The sequence below is a fragment of the Colobus angolensis genome, unplaced genomic scaffold (genome assembly GCF_000951035.1).
Source record: "Colobus angolensis palliatus isolate OR3802 unplaced genomic scaffold, Cang.pa_1.0 Scaffold117, whole genome shotgun sequence".
Lineage (NCBI taxonomy): Eukaryota > Metazoa > Chordata > Mammalia > Primates > Cercopithecidae > Colobus > Colobus angolensis.
In genome coordinates, this window is record NW_012112808.1 from 7,106,414 (window position 1) to 7,131,951 (window position 25,538).

The 25,538-nt window shown below is 36.7% G+C and overlaps 1 protein-coding gene across 2 annotated transcripts in view; it reads right to left on the bottom strand.

Annotated features, from left to right (window-relative positions):
- The window catches only part of RALGAPA2 (Ral GTPase activating protein, alpha subunit 2 (catalytic)), a 321,938-nt gene that overhangs the window by 179,962 nt on the left and 116,438 nt on the right, over nt 1-25,538 (bottom strand). For both annotated transcript variants that reach the window (XM_011963148.1, XM_011963143.1), the window contains exons 17-23: nt 22,129-22,266; nt 20,236-20,333; nt 15,856-15,946; nt 14,045-14,221; nt 3,890-4,083; nt 2,859-2,957; nt 2,469-2,624 (exon numbers count right to left, since the gene is read on the bottom strand). In XM_011963148.1, the coding sequence (XP_011818538.1) occupies nt 2,469-2,624; nt 2,859-2,957; nt 3,890-4,083; nt 14,045-14,221; nt 15,856-15,946; nt 20,236-20,333; nt 22,129-22,266 (953 nt within the window). The remainder of the gene's footprint in view (nt 1-2,468; nt 2,625-2,858; nt 2,958-3,889; nt 4,084-14,044; nt 14,222-15,855; nt 15,947-20,235; nt 20,334-22,128; nt 22,267-25,538) is intronic.

Here is a 25,538-nt window from a genome sequence, read left to right on the forward strand (position 1 = left end):
CAGTCAGGGCTTCTAAAATATATAACAATAATTGTTAAGGTTAAAGAAAACAGTCAACTCTATTAAACTCACATAAAAATTCAAGCTTCTAATAGCCTAAACAATAGGCTGATTTTAAATAGAGATTTATGATATCCTCATTTTGTCTCAGAAGTGTGAATGTTGGGATTACTGTTAGCATTGGACCATCCTTTAAGATTTATGTATTCTACTATGAACTACAAAAGATATTGAACCTTAACTTAATTAAAAACATAATATGCATTACTATGTAAAAACAATTTTAAGCACAGAATTTGGAAATTCTTTTATCTGTACTACAATCATATTTCTTGAAAATGATTTGTAAAATAATTTTTTTCAGGTTCTCAAATGCTATATAACATACTCTTATTTCATCTCATTTTACTATTTCATTTCCACATCAACACATCTTAAAACAGAAAGATAATTCTAAACTCACCTATTTATGTGACTTTCTAAAAAACTCATTCTAAGGAACATTGTTTACTGCTAACTTACTTGTTTTTATAAAATGAGAAGGATCTATAGTTAATGATTATTTCCAAGTAAATGTTTTTTTCCTGCAAAATATTAGCAAAAGGCTTCTTAAAAGTAGAGCATTGTTAAGTAAACCTTCCTCTTTTGTTTCTTTCACTGAAGGAGTTCACTATTACCTGAGAGTTAATTCTCTTTTCTATACCCCATAATTCTCCACATACCCTGAGTTGCATCATTCTGTAAAAGATGCTTCCACTTGCAAAGATGGCTGTAAAATATTTGAGCAGAGAGTACAAACAATTCTACTCTATGTCCCTATTTCTACATTTATCTAGGAAATAAATGAGATTATGGGTCTAAGCCAGCCTGCTACACGGATGTCCTCTATACACCGCTAAAATCACAACGGTTGTGGTTATTATTTCATATAAGAGTTCAATGATTTTTAAAGTTCAAAATTGTAAAATACACACTGCAAACTCTTTAAATTCAAGTACATTTTAAAGCAACAAAAAAAGTTTGCTTATCGGCAGGGCGTGGTGGCTCACGCCTGTAATTCCAGCACTTTGGGAGGCCAAGGTGGGCGGATCACGAGGTCAGGAGATCGAGACTATCCTGGCGAACACGGTGAAACCCCGTCTCTACTGAAAATACAAAAAAATTAGCCGGGCGTGGTGGCGGGCACCTGTAGTCCCAGCTTCTAGCGAGGCTGAGGCAGGAGAATGGCGTTAACCCGGGAGGCGGCGGAGCTTGCAATGAGTGGAGATCGCACCACTGCACTCCAGCCTGGGCGACAGAGTGAGACTCCGTCTCAAAAAAAAAAAAAAAAAAAAAGTTTGCTTATCAGGAGAATAACTTCTTACGTGTACCCTAGCAGTATCAAAAGGTCTGTGTGTCTGCATCGTACCTTCAAAGAATACAAAAAATGCAGAAAGGACAGCTACTTGATAGTTAATAAATTATTCAAGTTCATTAATAAGCATTTACAATTTAAAGGGTAAATTCTCAAACACTCCCTATACCTCTAATTGGTTAAGAAAACCTAGTAATAAAATGAAATGCCTTAAAATTTCTTGAATCTTTTCTATTCCTTTCTTTCCATCCCCAGTGCTACTGGCTTAGTTCTTATCGTTTTTTAAAATCTGTATGAAACACTTCCTAATAATTCTCCATCTACAGGCCAATCTCTGATTCTGTCCTACTATCACACACGATCACTATCACATTTTCAAATCCATCTTCCAAATGCAGTCTAGAATCTCTGTGAAGCATAAATCAATCACATCATTTGCCTGCTTGATATCCCAAATCAAGTCAAGAGTCCATGTGTCCCTATCCATAATCTCCCTCAACTAGGAGAAGCCTTTCCAGGGGAGGAAGGTCAGGGTCTGGCCACATCCTATCCCCCAAACCCAGGGCCTACAAGGGTGGGGGGACGTAGCTAGTGGCTCCTTGGGCCTTTCTGTTTGAACTTGAACCAAACTTAAATTGCACTGGGAGAAATTAAAATAACTCCTTATCAAGAAATGTCTGGACTCATCTTCTACCTTACACGTAAAGTCTTTCACAAAAACATCCTAACTACTAAAACAACAATTTTCAAACATTTTTAAATGATCAGTACCACTTTCTTCAAACCATATTTAATGCAGAACTCAAACAAAAAGTGGTTATAATAGTATTTTGAGGTTGACAACAAAGGTAGAGGTTAGATCATAGAGGCCATAGAATAAAATTAAAATTCGGTTGGCACAATGCAATTGCAAAGTCAGTGGGGAGAAGAAGCAGGGATGTGAAACCTGATTTACATTTTTGAAAGACCACTGTGCTTGCTGTGTGTAAAAGAGTTGAAGCTACTGAGAAATTCAACACTTCTGATGTATTTTCATAAATCTTACTAATGCCTTTAAAGAATGCTATGCTACTTCCAATTAATGGGCAATCACAATAAAGGAGTCGCAGAATACCTGATCCTCGCTGGTTAATCCCAGGTGCATCACAAGATAAAAATGCACTAGGAAATCTGCGTTTGGCAGAACGTCCTGGCGTCTGGTCATCATGGCACAGATCAGCCTGTAGGCTTGCAGTTTGCCTTCCTTATATTCATTTGGTAGTGTCGCCGCCTGTCAAGGAGATGATGTTTCCAGATTAAATCAAGCCCAGGTGCAGAGCATTTCAACATTTCATTTACTTCTCAGTTTTCCTTAAGAGTTGTTTATGGACATGTGGGATGCAGTGACTTTAGTAAGACCCAGCCTGTCTTCAAAACATGCAGTCTTGGGCAATTACATTTTTCAAACTCAATTTCAGAAAGGAAGAGGAAATTGCAATAAAGGAATAAACACACATCCACTTGCCTTAAATAGCCATGATGCAAACATTCTGAGAGGTGGGATCAAAACTGGAGGAGATGGAGAAGACTGGTTATCCAGGCTTATTGCTAGATTATCCCGTATCTAATTCACAAAGAGGAGAATTTTAGGGTAGGTAACATTACGTTTATCCTAACAGTATTTCAACATTATTTTCCATGACCAAATAGCTGCTTTCACTTAAATTTCTATAAGTTAAGTGAAAACCTGTAATATTTACAAGTTTCTCTTTTGTTGTGAGATTATCCTTTTGAATTGTACGTTTGGCTTACTGTATGTGGTTTTAGATTTAAATACAAAACAAAGGCATTGCTTTTCCTTGAACGTTAATGGCTGGGGAGGTACTGAATTCCAAATGATAAGTAACGTTTTAATGAGTTATAGTGAACAAACATGAACCACGTTTTTGAAAAAGAATTTAATAACATGTGAATGTTAGAACCCAAACAAAAATCAGAATAAAAATTGTATATACTACTCGGGAGGCTGAGGCAGGAGAATTGCTTGAACTTGGGAGGCAGAGGGTTGCAGTGAGTCAAGATGGCGCCACTGCACTCCAGCCTAGGCAACAGAGCAAGACTCCATCTCAAAAAAATAAAAAAGTATCGTATGTACTCTAAGATTCTACTTTCGTAAAAAGAAAGAAGACTATATATTAATATTGGCTATTTCTATGAATAGTGATGTTAATTTTCTTCTTTGTATTTTTCTACATTTTTCAAATTTTATACAATAAAACCAGTATCACTTTTATAAAGAGAGTAACTAGAACTACTTAACATCCTGTATTTAATATCCTATAGCGATATTCTACTTTTGCACTAAATGAAATAACTTTTGCATTTACAAAATATTCATGTTATATATGATTACTCTTCCATAATCAAATGTACTTTGTCTAAATGTACCATTTGTGTTTCAGAATATGTTCAGTAGTTAACTGCAACACAGTTTTTACATTAAATGATACGACCATTTTCCTGGATTAGAATAAAAAATAATATAGCAGGACTTACCTTTGCTAGTTTGTACCAGAGTTCATAGAGATAGCAGAAAACTCTGGCATGGATCTTGGGTGACTGGATGTTATTCACATCTCCAAGGATCCCCAAGACCCTTCGCCACAACACAGCAGCAGAGTCTGGGTGCCAACCAGTGAGGCTCCCCCCGGCGATTATACTACAGTCATCTGCAAGGCACTCACTGCTATCTATGCAGAAAAACATATCTGTTAATCTTGTAAACAATCTTGATTTCATCATATCTTTTTTCTTTAAGACAAATTACATATTCTCAAAAATTAATGTATTCAAAGTAAAATAATCAAGGCAAAAAATGTGAAAACAGCTGAGAATTTAAAACAAGAGAAAAGCAGGATCAATGAAGAACGGTCAAATGATTTTCATTCTTCAAACTGAAAGAGCAAAAAGCTAAGACATGACATAACAGTTCCTGGAGACCCTGTGATGGGTTTTATAAATCAGGGGAGAGGAAGAGGGAGAACCCTGAGCAGGATAGGTGAGAAACAGTGCCATGGAAATGGGTGGCCAGGGAAGCCTCAATGCCAGAGTAACATTGGCGGTGGTTGTTGTTCTTAGGTCAGGTTCATGGGGGTAAGGTGTGCATACAAGAAATCTCCCTTTCAGGTTTAAGGAGTTTTAAGGAATGTATACATTCATGTAACTGTTGCCATAAACTGCCACCATAATTGAGATATGGAAGATCTCATCACTCCAAAAAATGCCTCTTCATCCCCTACCTCTATTCTCAGCCTCTTGCAACCACTGCTTTGTTTTCTGTTCCAATAGTTTTGCCTTTTCCAGAATGTCACATGAATGAAATCCTACAGTTTGTAGCCTTTCTGTCTGGTTTCTTTCACTCAGCAAAATGCATTTGAGATTCATCTATACAGCTGTGGGTATCAGTTGTTTCTTCTTATTGCTATTAATATTCTATTTTATAGATGTGTCATAGTTTATCCATTCACCTGTAGATATTTAGATTGGTTCCTGTTTTTGGCAATTATGAATACAGTTGCCATAAATATTCATGTACAAGCGTCTGTGTTAATATATGTTTACATTTCTCTTCAGTAAATATCTAGGAGTGAGATTCCTGGGTCCAATCATAAGTGTATGCTTAATAAACATTAAACTGAAGAAAGAAACTGTCAAACTGTTGTCCAAAGTGCTGTTACAGTTTGCACTCCTGCGAGCACAGTATGAGAGTTCCACTTGCTCTACATCCTTGCTAGAACTTGATGCTGCCAGTTTTTAAAATTTTAACTATTCTTATAGGCATGGAGCAGTTATCTCATTGAGGTTTTTGTTTGCAGTTCTCCAGTGACTAAAGATTTTAAGCATGCAGTAACATGTGACTCGAACTTGAAGATGATGTGCAAATGGGCTGTGCAGCTATGTGGGGAAGAGCCAGCTAGGGAGAAAAGCTAGAGCAAAGGCTGTGAGATGGGAGTGTGCTAACAAGTTCAAGGCATAGAATGTCTTTGTAATGTATATTTAATTATGAAATATGAAACTTTGTGCATTGAAACAAATAGTTAAAGAAGAATTTAATGATTTACATGTATATCTAATTTTATCGATTAAGTTACAGAATTTTGTTCTTCGGATACCTGTTGCTTTAGGATGAGTAAAGGCTAGGGGATACTGATTTGAATAAGTCTCCAGCTTCCTAAAATCATAAGCCTTTACATTTTTAGAGTAAATGGAAAAGCAGCCAAAGACACATAGGCACCACTTAAAGAATGATGTATTATAACAAAAAAATTTTATTTCATAGTATGTATGTAATAATCAACAGAGGCAAGCATTTTAACTGCACATTGTATTTTCTCACTCTTCATCCTTTTGACTTCCTTGCAGCATTTAACGCTTCTTCCTCAGGCCCGTTTTCCACAATTCTGTATCTATTTGCTTCCATGACCAAGCACATTCTTCTAATCTCCTGCAGCTCAGTTTTTAAATTCTGGTTTCCACATCTCCAACCTGCAGCCTCTGCACAAAGTTCAGTCTCTGTTCTCATGTGTCATAGCCTCAGCCCCCATGTGTTCTCTCCTTTTCTCCACTGGCATGGTACTTGAGTAGGCCACCAAAGACTTCCATGTCGTTTAATGCAGTGCTCGATGTCCAGTCCTCAGTAGCATTTGATTCAGGTAATCATGTCTGCTTTCTGAAATGCTTCAACCATTTGACCCCCAGGTATGACTCTCACCTGGTCTTCTTTTGCTGTTGCTTCTTCATCTCATGGACTACGGACACTGAAGGGCCCTGGAGCTTTTGTCTTCTCTATCTATACGAATGCCCTTCTTAATCTCATACAGACTTACTGCCATACATATTTCAATGCCCTCCATATACTCACAGCTCTACATGCCCATTTCTGGCCTGGATTTCTTTCCTCAAGTTTAAACTCATTTCTCCACCAACATATTTGACAGCTCTACATGCTCAGGACTGAATTGAAGCAGAGTCCATAAGCAGGCATGGTCTTTGGTCAGTTTCACTGTGTTCCTGAAGAACCTCAGATATATGTATACTGAGTTTTTTGTTTTTTGCTTTTTTTTTCTGGAATTCGAAAGACTCTCTCCTGCTCAAAGAGTATGTAAACTCTCCTTTAATCCCTCTGTTTTCAAGACAGCATCTCTGCACTCAGACGTGTTGATGACTCCAAGCCACAACCCCCACCCCCCCAAATTTACTTTTACCATCTTCTAGGGTGAAAAAGCAGTGGCCCATGGCAACAGAGCTCTAACTAGCTCTTAAACAGATTTACAGTCTTTCTGTTTTCAGCCCCATCATCACTTCCTACTTCTGTAGCTACCTGGTATGGGAAATTTTCTAACCCTTTCAGAGAACCCGCATTAATTTAAGTCAGGTTGTTTCTTGGCTTTCCCTACTACTGACACAGGATTTAATATTCTCAGGTCTGCCAATTCATTTACCACAGGCCACCTGTTCTGCAACTTCAAGAAGTTGGTTGCTACTGTCTTTCTCCTCTCATGTTTGTCCTTGTGGATTTATGTCTCATTTAATATAAATCCTTTCAATGTGGCTTAGGTAGGGTTTGGAGAGTAAGTGGAGTTATTTGTGTTTGTTCACTCTACTGTCTCTAATAATATGCATTATTACAATTTGCAATGTCTTTGTTACTCATTTCTCTCGCTTATTTTTAAAAGCCACTTATTTTATAATTTTTGTTGGCTTTAATGCATTTACTTTATATTTGGTAATTTTTCCCTGAATTAGTTTTTTTAAAATAAAATTTATTTTTTAAGACAATTTTGGATTTATAAAAAATTGTGACAATAATACAGAGTTCCCATATACTCCATATCTAATTTCTCCACTATTAACATCTTATATTCAAATGGAATATTTATTACAACAAACCAATACTAAAAGATTATTATAAAGTCCACACTTCATTGAGATTTCCTTAGTTTTTATGTAATTCTTTTTTCTGTTCCAGAATCTCATCCAGGATATCACATAACAAATAGCTGTCATGTCTCCATAGCCTCCTTTCACCTGTGAGTTTTCTTAAAACTTTCTTTGTTTTTGATAACCTTCATGGTTTTAAGGAGTACTGCTTTATAGACTGTTCCTCAGTTGGGATCTATTGGATATCTTTCTCATAGGCTTTTCTTTTGCATTCCTGGAATGAACTTCTCTTAGCCCTGCTGTATGATATTTTTCCAATATTCTTCAATCTCATTTGTTAATGCCTTATTTTGAATTTTTTGCTTATATGTTTATAAGTGAGATGGTCTCTAATTATGTTTTTTTCATACTGACCTTGTCTGGTTTGTTATCAAGGTAACACAAGGTAGATAACAGAAGTGAGTTTCTTTCTCTTTCTATTGAATGGGATGAAAAAGATAGTTTCTCTTTTACATGAAGGTTTAGTAAAGCTAGAAATTATCCTTTATTTTTATAGATCTATTTGAATAGCATACTGTATTATTTTTAAAATTTATATTGGTTTTGTAATTGTTCCCTTTTCACCTCCAACTTTTTTTCTTGATCAATCTTACCTGTTTGTCTATTTTATTATTGTTTTTAAAGAACAATTTTTAGTTGTCTTCTATTGTTTATTTGCTTTCTAGTACATGCATGTATGCTCTCAGCTTTAGTGGTTCCTTTTTATCAACATCTATGTTATTCTGTTATTCTCCTAATTTTTGAATAGAACACATTATGTTAATTTATTAAGATAATTATTCCCAAAGTTCTCTTCTTCACTCCATACAAATAAAGCCAGGCTGATTTCTAGGCAATTATCAGCCCCCACTGAGTGTCATCTTGAGTGTATATGTTGTTGGCATTTTTAAGGCCTAATCAAACCGAAGCACAATCTCTGAATCTGAGGAATTCAAGTAGAGGAATGACAAGGGCAACAACAGGCAAGAAAAAAATGAATCTGAAAAGGAGCCAGGGCAGGTCCAAAAACGGCTGCTCACTATAATAAGCTATGCTTATTAAATTAGTGATGGAAAGATCCCAAGACACGAAAACAAAAGATGTAATAATGATGGCACACGTTGTCATGGAAAGGCCATCCCAAACACAGAAGCACTGTTCCTTCTTAGAGGAAAACATATCTGTAGTTCCCACAAGGGTATCATATACTCAACTCAGGAGACACATTAAAATGTGCAGATACATTCCAAACTGGAATTCCTACACACTGTGCCTGAAAGGCAGGGTGCAAAAAGCCTAATTATGGGCCTTCTGGGTTCTCTGACTTTTATAAAACCTCGGAAGAGAGACTCATCATCCTAATTCTGTAAAGTAAGTACAATATCAGGAATCTGTTAGTCTGAGAAGGTATGCTGAAGCATCAATAAATGCTTATGAATCAACATGAGTCCCCAAGTCAACAAGCAGCATAATATGGCATTTATTTTTCTCATAAAGTATGTCATGGCATTTTCAATCCCTTGAGGAGAGAAAAAAGCAAGGGGATTAGAAAATTTGCAGCTTTGTTTCATCACTAACCTTCACTCCAAAAATGTAGCTATCCAAAACAGAGATTGGCCCCCAGCATCCCAATCACACTGGAGCTTTGCTTGAGTAACCACTCTAAGTACATGTAGACAGGTACCTCATCACCACCTGCACCTCTTTGCAACCTGCCAACGAATATGCCCTTACTTATGAAAGAATCCCACATAGCAAATCTGCTTAAATACTGCTTTACACTCAGAAAAACTCATGCTTTGATGATAAAATCCTAGGCAACATCCTCCATAAAATTATCAAGGTATGCTGACTTCTTTAGGAGTTTCTGAGATGCCTGTATGAGTTTCCTCAGTGTTACTATGAACAAAAATGTTAATGAGTTGAAATGTTTTGCCCAAAATTATTCTGCTGGTAGCATAAATAACAGAACAGATGCTGACATTTTACATGTAGAGGGTTCCTCAGTGAAGGAGCACTTAATTAAAAATGGGGATTTGGGAGGCTTCAGAAAATTTCATGTTCACCCTAAAAATACCCAATATTTAGTTTATTTTATTTTCATTAGCAACCTAGTATGCTAGCCTACCATCTTTTTATTACTACTTAATGCTATAACTTAAAATTTTTTTATTAAAGTGAAAACTCTTACAAGCATAATTGTATCGTCTTTCTCCAAACACATAAATAATTTTTACAAAGAGATCTAAAAGTTTAGAACTCTGCAAATATAGAAAGGATTTCAGCCACAAAATAAGTCTTGGTAGTTGGCAAAATAAGCATTTATGGCCGAATGGTGATTTTATATGGCTGCGATTTTATATAAGCTTGGCACAGTGTTAAAGAAACGTAGTCTCAGTCTCTGAAAACAAATTTTCCTTTTGATTTGAAATCTAAACATAAAAAACAAACTCAAAGGCCTGAGTGAAACAACTTAATTCTAGCAGCAGAAATTTCAGGCCTGGCCTGGATGTCAATGATCAAGTAGAGAAGCAGCAAGGTGGCATCCCATTCCCACCAGTGCAGCCTGGCTCTCCTCTCCTTCTTCCTCTCCCTTTCAAGGATGTCCACTGTTCACTGCAAAGATTTTAGAAGGTGAGCTACCAATGCCCCAGTAGCTATCATTATCATTTTTCTTTCTAATATTTCATGACTTCTAAACACATCAAAGTCTGGTGAAAATGCCAAAAATATAGGTGATGACAGAGAATGCTGACAAAGCATTCTTGGAAAAACAATTTTAGTGGCAGGTAACAGGAGATGTAATTCATATTCACAGCTATAACTAAAAGCAGAAGTGGTAAAAAGATTTCTGTAATGTTTGGATGCAAGACTGTGATAAACACACTAAATAAAAGAGATTTTGAAATTGTCTTATATATTATTTCTAAAAAATTAAAATTTAATTGCTCTTTTCAGCTATATAAAACAACAGCTTGCAGCTTAAAGTGTATTTGTTCACTGATTCAAGTATTCATTGAATGCTTCTCTCCTGTCCTGCACTATTCCTGGAAGCAAGAATCAGCTATGCAGACAGCAGATAACAGGCCTCCCCTTCCTGGAGTCTGCATTCCAGTAGAGAAAGACCTTGGAACCTCCCAACTAAACCAAGATGCTGGATAACATTTCTCACCAAACCTTACCTTAAAACTTATCACTGAGCTAACAAGAACATGGAAAGGAAAGAGCAACAAAGCTGGTTTTTTCCCTTTGTGGTTCTGCTAAACCACAGAATTCTTAAAAGTTTATCTGGTAATAGAGTTTTCATTTTGCTGAGGTTGAATTACTAACACTTTTCTTATGGTTAGCTTTAAAAAAAAAAACCATAGACCCTTTTAAAAAAGATGTTTTCTTCCAAGTTTTTCAATTTTCCTTTTCACATTTATGTATTTTATCCCTCTGAAACTGACTTTGGACATGGTATGAGGTAGGAATTCTATTTCATTTTTTTCCATATGGCTAAGTACCTGTCCCACAGAAATTTGTTGAACAATACATTGTTTCCTTGCCAGCCCTGACAAGCCACATATATCATATATCATGATTCCATATCTGTGTGCACTCAGTTCTATATTTTACCTTCTGTTCCATCCGTCTATTTGCCTATCTCTATGATTACAACTTTAAGTAAATTTCATAGAATTTATTACATTATCTGTGACTATTAGGATAAATGTTGTGTCTTCTGTCCTTTTTGTAAGCACTTAAAAACTATAGTGGCTTATGACCTATTCATCTTTTTATTTCTCATAGCATCTAAATCAGTATTTTAGACTATAAGCTTATCTGTTAAACAAGGGATGAGGTAAATGACAATACTGATTCTTAGCTGTAGACTCATAAATGTCCCCCTCCCCTGACTATTTCAACAGAACTAAATGTATGTATGTGTTAACTATATTTTCTTATTTTCTGTTTTCTCAATGCTCCGGCATTAGGGCCTCACTGATCAGGGAAGGACTGCCACTTCCAGGGTTAGCTAATTCCTAGAGATAGAAGTCTATTCACCAGGCAGCAGGTCTTTCATATTCAAACCTATGAATTCAAAATTCAGACCCTCCAACTACCTCCTTTCTCCAGTTCTCACATACTAAGTCAATATCCTCTGCCCTGTCATCCCAGGACTGGGTGGGTACCAGGCAACTAGAAATAGCCCGTATGCTCCAGAGCCCACTGAAGTCATTCATACTAGCAATCCTAAATCTGCATACCCTGCCTTGCCTTGCTATTTTCATAGAAATGACACAAAAGCATGTTGCCCCATTTTGTTCCTTCTGCCTCCTGGTACTTCCCTGCATGACCCCTGTTTCCAGGATCTCTGAGTAGAAAATTCTTCCTCCATGACAATCACTTCCATGTCTATATGTCTTACCACATATGATTAAAACAAATCCCAGGTAAACTTTAAGACAATGCACAGTAAATTTAGCTGTTATTTTCAGCAAACCTCATTTAAGTGAGAAAGCAAATATAAAAGTAAACTGTTAGTTTGCCAGTGATGAAGGAATTTAAGATTTTGGAGGCAGTTTATTATTCTAAGCATTTGATAACTGGTAGGATTATTCAATAAGAAACAAAGATATACTCAAATTGTTTCTCAAAATGTCCTAAAAATCAGGCTCATATGAGTTTTAGTTTTAACATTTATGAAGAAATTGTTCTCTTAAGAACAGAAAGTTAAATTCAGAATTGTGATAATCCTTAAACCTTCTCACATTACAGTTTGTCCTTTTCACAGATAACAAGGTGAACTATTGAACTGCATGTACTGATTCTCTATATTAGTATTTCAAAGAAGAACTAAGTATTTGGAGGAGTTAATCACAACATGGAGTACATCATATAACATTACCTCACAGAGGTTTATTAAATTGAGCTGTCCAATACATAACCTGAAATGGGATCAAAACTAATCTTTCCAAAGAACAGACAAAAGAAGTAATCACCTAATTTTCCTCCCTTTCAATAAAAATAATTAAAACTAGTCCAAGTTTAAGTAAATTCAACCTACTGAAGCTTCAGTTTTGCCTCCTATAGTATCACGATGATGAGTTTCTCTTGGATAATCTGTAAGGATTCTCAAGTAGGTCAAAGGGCTTTACAGTAATTTTAATTTTAACAGGAACACAGTGTAAAGGAGTAGACACAGCACTGCATGTTGAGTCAAAACACTTTGAAAGTCAGTTTCATCTCTGGAACTCACACTCCAGCTTGATAACAATTTCCCTGGGTCTCAATTTCCCCATCTCTAAAACAGACATGATAAGCTTGGCCTGCTTCCCATACAGAATCAAAGAGAACGCCTCAAAATTCTTTGTAAATGTTAAATCTCATATCAATGAATAGTATTATTAGTCATTATTAGTCTATAAAGAATTTTATTGAATACCACCTTTATATGTTACTTTTATGAAGTTTTAATGATATTCTATCAAGAATTTCCCAAATATCAGAGATGTTGGTTAAATTTTACAACACAGTGAAAACTAGTTTGCTTGGTTTGAAAAAAAATCCATTTAAGGTAAAATTTTAGCCTTTATGTTAATCATTTTAAAATATATTTTGGCATTTTAATAACACTCTTAACATGTTACTTTGTGGTGGTCGTTTTCATACACAGTATCTGTGTGTGAACATGAACGTGCAGCTAGAAAAGTCTTGGCTCTGGTCAGCCTTTCCCGCACTGATTCCTCAGAGCACGAGTCTCTCCTAACACTCCATAGAACAAAGCAAAACCAAACCTAGCTCCTCCATGGTCTCCCCGTTCTCATCAGACTGGTCATACAGGTGAGGGAACTTAGCCTTTGAGGTTCACTTACCCAGTGTCACACTGCGTGTGTGTGTAGCTAAAACTGCAGACTGCTCCACACACACTATTTTGTGCACCTGACTTAGATGTTCACTCATTTCTTCTTCCAACAACCTTTATAAAGTAGGGGTTATTATCCCAAATTTAAAGACAAAGAAATAGAAGGACAGATATTAAATAACTAGCTCAAGGTCACCCAGCAATTCCTCAGAAGCACCTGGAAGCCGACCCAGAAAGTTTGGCTCTGAAGTCAAACAATCTGAGATTTAAAAAGTTGCAAAAAATACAGAGTATGAAATCATTATTTTTAAAGTTTAGAAACAAAACTAAATGATATATTGCTTGACACGCATGGTAAAACTATAAAGAAATCAAGGAAATTATTATAAAAACAAATTTGAGCCAGGGTCCCAGAATAATGGGAGAATGGGAGGGACTTGAGAAAGACCTCTAGGAGACCTCACTGGCTTGGGTGCCATGCTAGTTTTTAAGCTGGGTAGTAGACTCACTCGTGTGTACTTCATTACTGTTTCCCGTAACTTACATACTATATATGTTACAACTTACATTTTATGTACCAAATGCTTTATTTAAAAATTTAAAAAAATTAATCAATGAGCTATCTAAACTCCTTGACTTATCCTGGATTTATAACATATATGAGTTGGAGAATCACTCTTCTTTCTAGAGTAGAACAATTCAGTCAGGGAAGGTAAAGGCTTAACATGAATACCATCACTTCCTCCTACGGTGGACAGTGGTCAGGAGCATGGTACACTTCCTCCTACAACTGTTTCAGAACCCTCTGTATACAGGACTCCAGGGATTCACAACTGATCTCCTAGCTGTTTGCACTAGTGCCTCTTTTCCAAAATGCAATTTACCTGTTAAATTCGAAGCATCAGTGGGACTCAGTTGTAACCAATGACGAGCATCCGCATCAGCCACAACATCTGTGGGAGTATTCAGCTCTGGATCTTCCTCACAGGTCTGCCATGGGCCCATGGACAGCTCCGCCTCATTGATACAGCCCAGAGCTGTGTCACTGTTGGTACTTTCACCTGGTACAACGGAAGAACCAAAGTTTAAGATAAAAAGTAGCTGAAAATCAGAATGTTCACAATTACTCATATGAAAGTAACCAGACAGCAGACACAGCAGGAATCATTCAGGTTCTTTGGCAGAACCTGCAGAACTTGAGAGGAGCTCATAAAGTGCCCATGTGGTCAAGAAAATTAATCTTCCAAATACAGGAGATAAATATCCATTATGAACACCACTATGTATCATTCAAGTGGCACTCTTCAATGTGTCTTCACTCAGTGCCCCCGATACCCAAACTACACCAAGTCCTAAAGTGTGCTGGGACTTACAAAATGAGGGTGGGTGGAGGAAGAAGATAATAACTGATCCACCACAAATGCAAGCTTACTCTACTGGGTAGAAGAGTCTAAAGATGCTGTATGCTCCAAGCCTGATGGGTAGACGTAGACCTAGGGCGACTCATTCAGGGTCATTTGGGGATATAGTGTCCCAATACAACAGATTTTTCTAGAACAGAAATTCTCCCCTTTAAACAGTAATAAGTTCTAATTTGTCATAATATAATAAGGCTGGGCTATGAAGACGTATAGAACTATTTAGTCTGACGTAAAATGAACCTAGACAGTTCTGCTTCTCAAAGTCTCCTGTCTACTTCATAACAACTTTATGCATCTACATCTCTGTCTGCTCACCCTTATGGCTGCTCTCTGTATCTGCTCCTAACAGTCCCTTACCCTTGCTGTTTCTAATCTGCTGTCCTCTATTTACTCACAAAGAACTGAAAGTTGTCTCAGTAACCAGGTGACCAATGGTGGTACCAAACTTCATCTCCCAAAGGGCTCTAAGCCAGCAGAGTGAAGGTGGAACTCCTCTGCACCCATCAAGAACTGTTCTGAACTTGAGACATTGTTTACTATGCTACTCTGGCCCTTGACTTCAGGAAAGCGGAGTACTAAGGCTGTGTTTTACAGTATATGGTAATTCGTCTCAGGATTCCAACCTCATTTCATTTCAAAGTATTTATCCCATTAACTTCAATGTACTTCTGATGCTTTTTGCTTCTAGCCTCTGGGAACTTTCTGGGGAAGATAATTTTTCTCTCTGGTCTATCTGCTCACTCGTGCCATCAGCCTCTGATGTACTACTCTCCTGGAGAAAGGCCCAGGGGTAGAAAGACAGGCCTCTCAAGATACAGGTGAGTAGAACTGTTTTATTGTACGTATGGATGAAACTTTTGTCAATCCTGGGATTCCAGGAATAAGAAGGTTTCATTTCACAACCATCTCTCTCAAATTGACAAGCTATTACTCAAGTTAGAAGGTAAAAAGTGGGAAGATGGCTTGAGCCCAGTCGTTTGAAACCAGCCTGGGCAACATGGTGAAACCTCATCTCTATAAAAAAAAAAACAGAAAAATTAGCCGAGTGCATTGGCATGTACCTGTAGTCCCAGCTACTTAGGAGGCTTGGGTGGGAGGATCACCTGAGCCCAGGGAGGTTAAGGCTGCAGTGAGCCATGATTGTGCCAGAGCACTCCAGCCTGGGCGGAAGAGTGAGACTGTGTCAATAATAATAATAATAATAATAAAATGTAAAAAGAAAATAGAACATATCAACTCTGTAGTCAGAGGAACAGACATTTCCTGGAACTTACTCTTCTGTCTTTCCCTACATTTTCCTTGTGTCTGCTGCAAATCATCTTTCAAATCCAATTCAGCAGGGCTGCTGCTTCTTCGAACTAAGATCTTCAGACAAAAAGAAATATTGCATTTACTACAGGAAAGTTTTCATTTTTATAACACTTAAGTTTCTAGCCCAAATTTCTAAAGAAAAAGAAACGAACAATAATAATAGCTAAATAAATTGATGTTTTCCATTTGAAGGATATGTTTTCACAAATTACTATATTTAACTTTATGTTACTCAAGATCTGAAACTTTTATTTATATCCTCTACTTTGTCAACTTACATCCAATTAAACTGATCTAAGAAGGAATTCCAAATTATATGGAAGAAATTTCTTTTAAAGTTCTATTTGTTCTTCTGGTCAAGCACACATATATAGTGAACAGAATGCTCTAGGAAGGCATAAGTTACGCACACAAATGGTAAGTGTGCTGGTAGGGAAGGCGCAAACTCCATCCAGAGCTCTAAAGGTTCATTCAGTGTCTTCCTAGTTGGGTGTGCCACAAACTCTCCTGAGCATTGTTTAACTTTGTATTAAACTCACAGGATAAAAAAAAAATCAGGAGGCAATCTGTATCCTCTAAAAACTTATAATTTGCTTGGAGAGACAAAACATACACAAATTACACAAAATAATTATAATATATATAAGCAAAATAAGCAAATAAACGGTCTCTGAAAGGTATACAGAATAAACTGTTGCCTTAATTGGCTCAGTTTTATAGGAGAGCTGTTCAAGATGGCAATGGACATGAAGTGGTAGAGGGAAGACAGAAGGGGATTCAAGGCAGGAAGTACTGGGTGGTAATCAGCAAGTTCTATGTACAGGAAGAGATGCTGGTTATACCAGGCCATGCAGGGCAGCCTGGTGAAGAAGGACAAAAATAAGAAGAAATGCAGACCTTCTAAAAAGACACAGCTGCCTGTGGGCCTGGAACCTTAGGTTTAAGTGGGGAACAAGATGTAGAGTTAAAAAAAGGAATGCACCACAAATGTTGACCATGGCAAAAGTGGAAAAAAAATTAAAAGAAAAAATAATTATTAAGCTAAAAAAAAGAAGCAGGCTATGAATAAAATATTTAGAAGATTTAGAGGATTAACACTATATGATAAAATTATTATACAGCCTTAAAGAAGAATGATATATCTAGTGTGTATATCTAGAGGGTATATCTAGAGGGTATATGTATCTAGTGATACATATCTAGAGGGTATATATATCCTCTAGCCATAGAAACAGATCCTACATAAAACTTCAGTTGCAATTTGGGGCTCCAAGGAAGTAAAAGAAACTTCCAAGAAATCTACCTTCAACCCTTAAAAGTGAGCAGAAACCAGGGCAGTGAAATGTGGCTACTGCAAGAGTAAATCCAAGAGTACCACTGCCAGTGGCAAGAGGACCAAGACTCCAGGATTAAAGTAGCACTCCCCATGTGGTGCAAGAAACAAATGCAAACATGCTGTTGAAATGTCATCAATTTAGAAATCCACATTTTCTGCAGATTAAGATCAGCCAGCTAGGAACTCGTAATAAAACATCATCAAACACTACAGAAAATGAATCACCATGTATAAGAAGAGTCTCAGAAACAACAAATATCAGGTTTAGATCCCCCAAGGATTTCAGAAAATCAGATAAAAAATTCAGAATTGCAATTTGTAAACATTTTAAAGGAATAAAAGTTGGGAATCACAAAAACGAGTAAGCAACAAAAGATTATTAGAAATTACAAGATATGCTTGAAAAGTATAAACGTGAAATGTCAGAAACAAAAGGCATAAATGCTCAACTAAAAAACTCAATGGAAGTATTAAACAACAGAGTAAAGATACAGTTACTGAACTGATGAAAGACAGAGTTGATAAAATTATCCAGAAAACACTGAGCCAATGAGAATGGAAAATATAAAAATCATTTAAGAGATGAGGAAGACAGAATGGGAAAATCTAATATATTTCCACCCAGAATTCCAGAAGGAAAGCAAAGAGAGAATATAAAAGAGGCAATATTTGCTTTTTTTTTTTTTAACCCCAGTGTCCCATGTAACAGGTGGAGATACCACTGAACCAATGAGGAAGAAATGAGACAATATATGCAGAAATGTCACCAAGAATTTTCCAGAAATGACAGAAGACGAGCACTTGTAGATGCATGGCACACAGGATATACCAAAAAGAACAAACAGATGAACCCAAAAGATTCCTGCACCTAAATATACTATAGTGAAATGGAAGGAAAAGGACAAACAAATAAACAAAAACAGCAAGGAACAATAACTAGACAGGCCGGATGGACAGAAGACTTCTCAGCAACAATGAAAGACAAAAGATTATAGAAAAATAACTTCTGTTAGAAGGAAAAGGGAGAAAGAGGTGGGAAAACTACATTAACTGAGATGTTGTGCTGTCTGAAAGACAAAGTAACCAAGAATCAAGATAAACACCAAAAGGAGGCCTTACATATTTCGGAAATAGCACATATGAAAGAGAGGTGGCATTTCAGATCAATAAAGAAAAATGAATTCAATAAATAGGACCTGACACAAGTAGTTACCTATGCGGAAAAAAAATGAAATTGGATCCCTACCTCCCTCCATAAACAGGAATCAATTCCAAACGGATAAAAGACTTAAATTTGTAGAGCAAACCTGAAACATTTATAAATATAAGGTAATATTTTTATTCCTGTCTAGTTGAGACTTTTAAAAAATTCCATAAGACCCCAACAATAAAAATGATAAGAGAATATCAAAATGAAGAACTTCTGTTCATCAAAAGATACCATAAAGTAAAAATATAAACCATATATTGGAAGAAGATATTTGCTATAACATAAACAAAATAGGATCAGTACTCAGACTGTACAAAGAACTAATAAATATAAATAAAGAGAAAAAGACAAACAATAGAAAAACAACCGAAGACATCAGTAGGCATTTCACAGACGAAACAAAAATGGCCAATAAACACATAGGAAGATTTTTAACCTTATTAGTAGTCTAAGAAATACAAAATAAGACATCTTATTTTCACCCAGTTGACCAATAAAAATGAAAAAATCTGATAATAGAACGTGCTGGCAAGAATGCAGATTAATGGGAGCTCTACACAATGCTGGCAAAAATATAAGTGATGCAATCACTTTAGAGAACAGGGGTTATCTTGTAAAGAAGAACATTCTTTTATTCTATAATTCATTAATTCTGTTCCTAGATAGCCATCATAGAGAAAACATGAAACATGCAGATACTGAAACACATACAAGAATGTACGTGGCTACAGTTTTCACAAAAACAAAAAGCTGGAAACAATCTAAATGTCAACCAACAAGAGAATGAAAAAATAAATTGTGGTCTACTTATAGTGGAATACCACATCACAGAAAACTTGATGAACTATTGCTACATGGCACAACGTGAATAAATCTTACAAATATGTAACTAGTGAACAAAGCAACAATACTTTATTAAAAAATTCAAAAGTAAGGAAAACTAAAGAATATCCTGTTTAGAGATACATACTTATATAGCAAAACTACAGAGCAAGGCAAGGGGATGATGAACACAAAGCCAAGATAAGGCCGCTGTCTGAGGGGAGACAGCAGAGAGAAGGAACAAGAAAGGAGCGTAGAAGCCAAAATGATCTGAAGCTGATGGTGGGTTTCTGGGTATTTATTTCATTGTTGAGAACAGAATATACAGATGTAAACTGGTACATGCCCTTTTTAAAAATAAAGAAAAAAGAAACTTAACATGGGTTATTGTCCAGTGGGAGGGGAGCAAGGAGAGGCCCTCCCTTTTTTATTGTGTATCTTTCTGTGATGTTTGAGTTTTCAAAGAATATATGCTACATTAAAAAAAAATGAATAGGGGTTAGCTACATGAATGAGTTATGGGCTTATGTTTTAATTTTCTTCTTTATACTTGATACATATTCACATAAATGCCATTTTATTTTATTTTTTTAAAGAAGCCTAACATCTTTGTGAATACTCACTGATTCTAGTAACTCATGTCAGGTGGAGGTTACCTAAACTGATATCAGGAATGGGGAATCTGAAACGCAGGTTTAGCAGGCAAAGGTAACTGCTTAAAAATATATAGTGCCATACACAGACCAGGTGTTGAACTCCATTTTCATGTTAATTTTTTTCCTATTTTTGTAATGTGACTGTAATTTTACATAGAAAGCAAGCAAAATCTTAAAAGATCTCAACATCATTTGGGCCTATAAACTGTCTAAACAGAAAAAATATTTTAATTATCACTGCCACCAATAAATTTACTTACTAAGCACTAATTAATGTTTATCTTTAATGACAAACTGAAATGGTTTGAAAATATCTTACCGTTATTCCTTCATGTTCTCTCTTCACATGTCCTTTATTCTCTTGAATAGGCTGAGGCTCTGAAGAACTCAAATTCTGTGTGTTTTCTGCCTTTTGACCTAGAAATGGTGGGGCAAGGGGGTAGCGGAAATAGGTAGAAGGAATGTTTCAGATAATAAAACTGGAAAATGATTTTATATATAGGTAACTATTAAATTTAAACATTCTAAGATATGTAAAAACAGGAGTTATGGACCTGGCAAAACAGCAGCCTATGGGTCAAGCCCACACTTTAGACCTGGTCTCTGGCCCACAGAGAGCTATGAAGAGAGTGGATTGATTACTGTTCACTGTGGCCAACAGGTTCACTTAGTGCATTTATGTTTGCAGAGGGAAGGGCAACAAAACCCTTCCTGGGGTCTTGGGGAAGGTATCTCAGGGAAAGGGGCCTGTGTTGGCCAGGTGAACCAACAGGAAGAAGAGAGCAGTAAGGTGTCTCAGTATTGCTTGAGAATAAAGATTGACGAGAGCACAAATAACCAGTTGCAGTAATAAAAAAGGGGATATCACCACAAAGCCTGAAAACACTAAAGCTGATCATAAGAGGATTTTATGAATAATCTGGGACCAATAAATTTGAAAAAAAAATGAGTAAGTTTCTAGAAAAATATAATTTATCAAAGTCAAAACAAGAAAAGGAAAATCTAAATCATCCTATAACTATTTTAACTTTTAAAATTTAACTTGACATATAAAAGTTGTATTAATGTAATGTGTATAACATGTTGTTTTGAAATGTGTGTATACACTGTGTAATGGCTAAATTAAGCTAATTAACATGTATCACATACTTTTTTGTGGTGAGAACACTAAAACTACTAAGCAATTTTCAAGAATACAATACACTGTTACAAATTATAGTCACCATATTGTACAACAGACCTCTTGAACTTATTCCTCCTCCATAATTGAAATTTTCTTAAAATTTAAATGATAATTTAAAACATTCCTACAAGAAAAATCCAGGCAACTGGTAGTTTCTACCAAATATGTATGAAAAAAAATAATAGTCTTATACAAAACCTTTCAAAAATCTTTCAGATAATACATTTTCTGAAGCTTTTTCTGTATTTTCTTATTTCCAGAGGATTTCTAAGAGAGAATAATTCTCTACTCATCTGATGAGACTAGCATGACCTTGACATTAAAAGATATGAGATAACTTGTTGATACGTAGGGTTGATTTCTTAATTAATTCATGACACCAAAACAGAGTAACTATGTCCACTAGACACACTTTAAGCACACTCTTTCACTGACAAATCTATTATCCACTGTTTACAGGTCAAACCATCTGTCTCCTTGCTTTCCACACCCTGTTGCTGCTGCAAGTTGTTGGTGAAACCGTGTAGATTAATGCTATTAAAAGTTATTATTTTCAACCTCAGCAGAGTCGGTAAGCTGCTAATAAACTTTTTCGCAAGTCTGGTCAGCTTTCCATTCTCATTTTCAACTTTAACGGCTCTTCTCACAGTCCTTTCCCTACATCCCTGCCCTCATCCTGCCTCCCTGCCTTCTATAATACCTAATTTGATGCCCTAACTTGACTTCATGTTGTAACAGTCTCTGTCTTCCTTCTACTCCAGCCACTTGGACTCCTGTCTAGTCCTCAAACATGCCAACCTTTAAAAAAGTGGGTATACATCTACACACAGACACATACGAATAATTTAGATAAACATGTTTAAATAGTGCAAATGTTTCATTGACATAAATCACATCCTTCCAAATTAAAAAGGTAATTCCCTTGAAATAAATATATTTAGAATACACGTACAAAGCAATACTATATACAGCTTTTATTCCTCTGCCAGAATCTATAGTTCTGTATTTATTACTGAATACACCACGTACCCTGAGAAGAATCTGAGCACAGCGGCTCAGGGATGTCGGAGGTGCTACTGCTCCGAAGGACCTGCTGCTGCTGTCCCACCGTGAGATAGACAGATCCAGCTGCAGATGCACTTTCTGACTGTTGACACTCCTCCACTTCTGTAAGCATTAACACAAAACATGCAAGGTTACAGTTCAAGATTTTAAAAAACACATTCACCACTTAAAACAACCGATTTAAAAAATAAAATTTCAAATGCTTTTCACAAATAATGTATAGTCAGATAATCTGTATTTATACCATCAAGTTTCCTACACTTACTAACCCCTAATATTCTACTCCAAGAATACATTTTCCACTTAAGTTCTATAAAGTCTTTTATTTTTCAATCAAAGTAAAGGAAAAAAGCCACAATAATAAGTTAAGAAGTGTAAAAGTGATTTGGAATTTCAGGGCCAGGCATGCCAAGGAAAGAGAGATCTAGGAGATGCAGAGAATGAATAATGTACATTTGAGAAGAACAAAAAACCACACACACATACACACATATACACACACACCCTAAAGGAAGATGAAAGGAAACGTGGGAACTTCTACTGCATTATTCCTTTTTAATAGGTAAGTGCCCAACTGTCCAAAATAAAATGCTATAGTGATGTAATGGCTTATTTCATCAAATGCAATGTTGAATTATTCTCTAAAGTACAGAATGATCCACAGGTATTTGTAGAAAAACAATATATAAGAGACATAAGATAGAAAACCATAGCTGGGTAGGGACCACAGGATAATCTCAGTATTATTACAAGCTATATTCCCCTAGAGAATGAGTTTCCTCTAGAGAATGAGTTCCCCCCAGCTCATTTCTAAACTGCACAGTACACTTTAATCTCTAAAGACCACCCAAGGCACTGGAATTATCACCCCACCCTCTCTGTCTAGAGTCACAGCTTCAGGGTTGCACCACCTTTTACATAGGTTGTTGTTAACAGCCTGCTAACTAATCACTAATGACTGTCCCCCTCTTCTTACCACCTTCATATTTATCCTCTCCATGGTCCCTCTAAAATAAAGATCTGGCTGTGCCACTCCTCTTAAAACCCAACAAAGCCCTCTCTTGTTAGAGAGTTGTCAAACATGCTAGTCAGGGTGAATATGGGCTTTCCTTGATCTCATAGGACATACTGATCCGCCTGCAAAGTACTCTAGCTCACTTTAGTCTCCAGTAGTACTAACCCAGTTGGCACCTGCTACTACTCTCTTCTTCCTGCTGTTCACTCCCCTATGATAAAGTCACAACTGCTCCCTCATCCCTCCTTGCTGTGCTGCCCTGGGAATATCCCCTACAGGACTTGCTCCCTGGCCCTGCATGTAAGCCCCATAGCTCTGTTTCTCACTAGATTCCACACTCACTGATGTAGTCATAAAACTTGACATCCACATAACTAGAATAAAGTATTTTCCAAAATTTTTCATCTGCTCATTACTACTACTAAGAAGAGGATGATCAAAACTCATCCTGTATTATCTTAACTGGCTGGGTCACCTGGTTTGTCACCTGAAATGGAAACTCACTGCCAATTGGCCACCCTCTGTATAATCCTTTAATCTAAGTCATAAGGCAAACTGATGGCTCACCTTAAGCAAGAAGTATGTAGGAAGATTCTAAATTTAATACAGACAATTTCAACAAAGGGTTTCTGCTTTATTGTTTCTATCCAAGTGAAAATGCATTTTATAGTATGCTGATATGGTTACAAGACCTCAAAACTATGAAATTTGTGTGATCCTTCACTTACAAAAATTTATCAATTTACTTTTTTTTTAAGACAGTGCCTTGCTCTGTTGCCAGGCTGGAGTGCAGTGGTGTGACCACAGCTCACTGCACACTGGACCTCCCCTGGCTCAACTGATCCTCACACCTCACCCTCCTGAATACCTGGGAGTTCAGGTGCATGCCACTATACCCAAAAAATTTTTGTTTTTCAGAGACGGGGTTTTGCCATGTTGCCTAGGCTGGTCTCAAGCAGTCTACCCACCTCAGCCTTCCAAAGTGCTGGGATTACAGGCATAGGCCATGGTGCCCAGCCCATAGTCTAACTTGAGATGCTGGTGGGAAACTGTGTCTGGAGTACAAGCAAAGATAGGCCAACGCAGCAAGAAAAGACAGATACGTTAAAGCCTCATGTTTCCCAGGTTGTCTTTGTCTTCCTCTTCTTTTGAACAGCCAAGTACTGTTCATTTTTCTATAGAGAAACACAAAGCGTATGTGCAAATTTTTAATCTACCTACACATCCCAAAGTATAGACTATGTCCTTCTCACAGATCTATTTCTAGTCCCTTCAGCCTTCAGCAACAGAAGCCAAATAACACCATAGGGGCAGCCCTTCCGGCTGTCTTCTCTAATTGTTTATTCTAATTATGCAAGATGTTGAAATCTTCTGGGAAGAGTTTATATTTGTTAATGAATCTACTGGTTAATCCAGTATCAGTAGGGGGAGCCCAAGAGCTTCCTAACTTTCTAAAATATAATTGGCAAATGCCATTTTTTATGGATAGTGGGAAGAGTTAGTCTCTGAAGCCTGATGCCAAAAACGGAAAGATGTTGGTTTCTGGGCTATGAGCAGGAGCAAATAAGGGCTGAGCCAACACTGGCAGCATCTGCCTAAAGATAAAGAACATCGCCATCTGGTGGGATGAAATATAGCCACAGCACCATTGCTTCCAAATTAGAGTGTCCCCACTGGTCCTCAACGCAGCAGACGGACGAAGAGCCTGCCACCACCAGCTGGTCTGCCTTCCCAACAGGCTGGCCTAGTGCAGCTTTTAAGGCTTTGTTTTTATAAAACTGTCAGGAGGGACTTATCAGATGGAGAAAGTCCAAGCCTTTAGGAACAGCAGTCAGTGGCAGGGCGGGAGCACTCCTGATTGAGTGGGAAGGAAGGGGAGAGCCATGATGCTTAAGTGTGCTGTTGTGTTGTAGGTGCCCTGAGCTACTCCTGTAGTTGACTATCAATTGAGACGGTGTAAAAAGAGAATTTTCAGTTCTCCTTATCCCACAATTTAAACCCAATTTCCTGATTTGTAATGGTATATTTATTGGGATTTTCTTATACTTTATATTAAATACATGTTTTGTATAAATGAACACATGAATGACAGAAACATTTTCTTTATATGATTTTTCCTTTTTAAATAGTTCTTGGGCTCCCTCTGCTGGCATTTTATTTAAGAAAGAGCAATTTATGTTAAAGCTGTTCTCATTCTATGGGGTCAGCTGTTAGCAGTTGCTCTTTCATAACGAATGAAAATCATTTTAACAGTGATATGCAAATACCAAAAGACAGGATTATCTGATACTTAAAATAGAGAAAGAATTATATCAGTTACATTAAAATTACATAATAAATCCTAGATCTATTTTTGAAT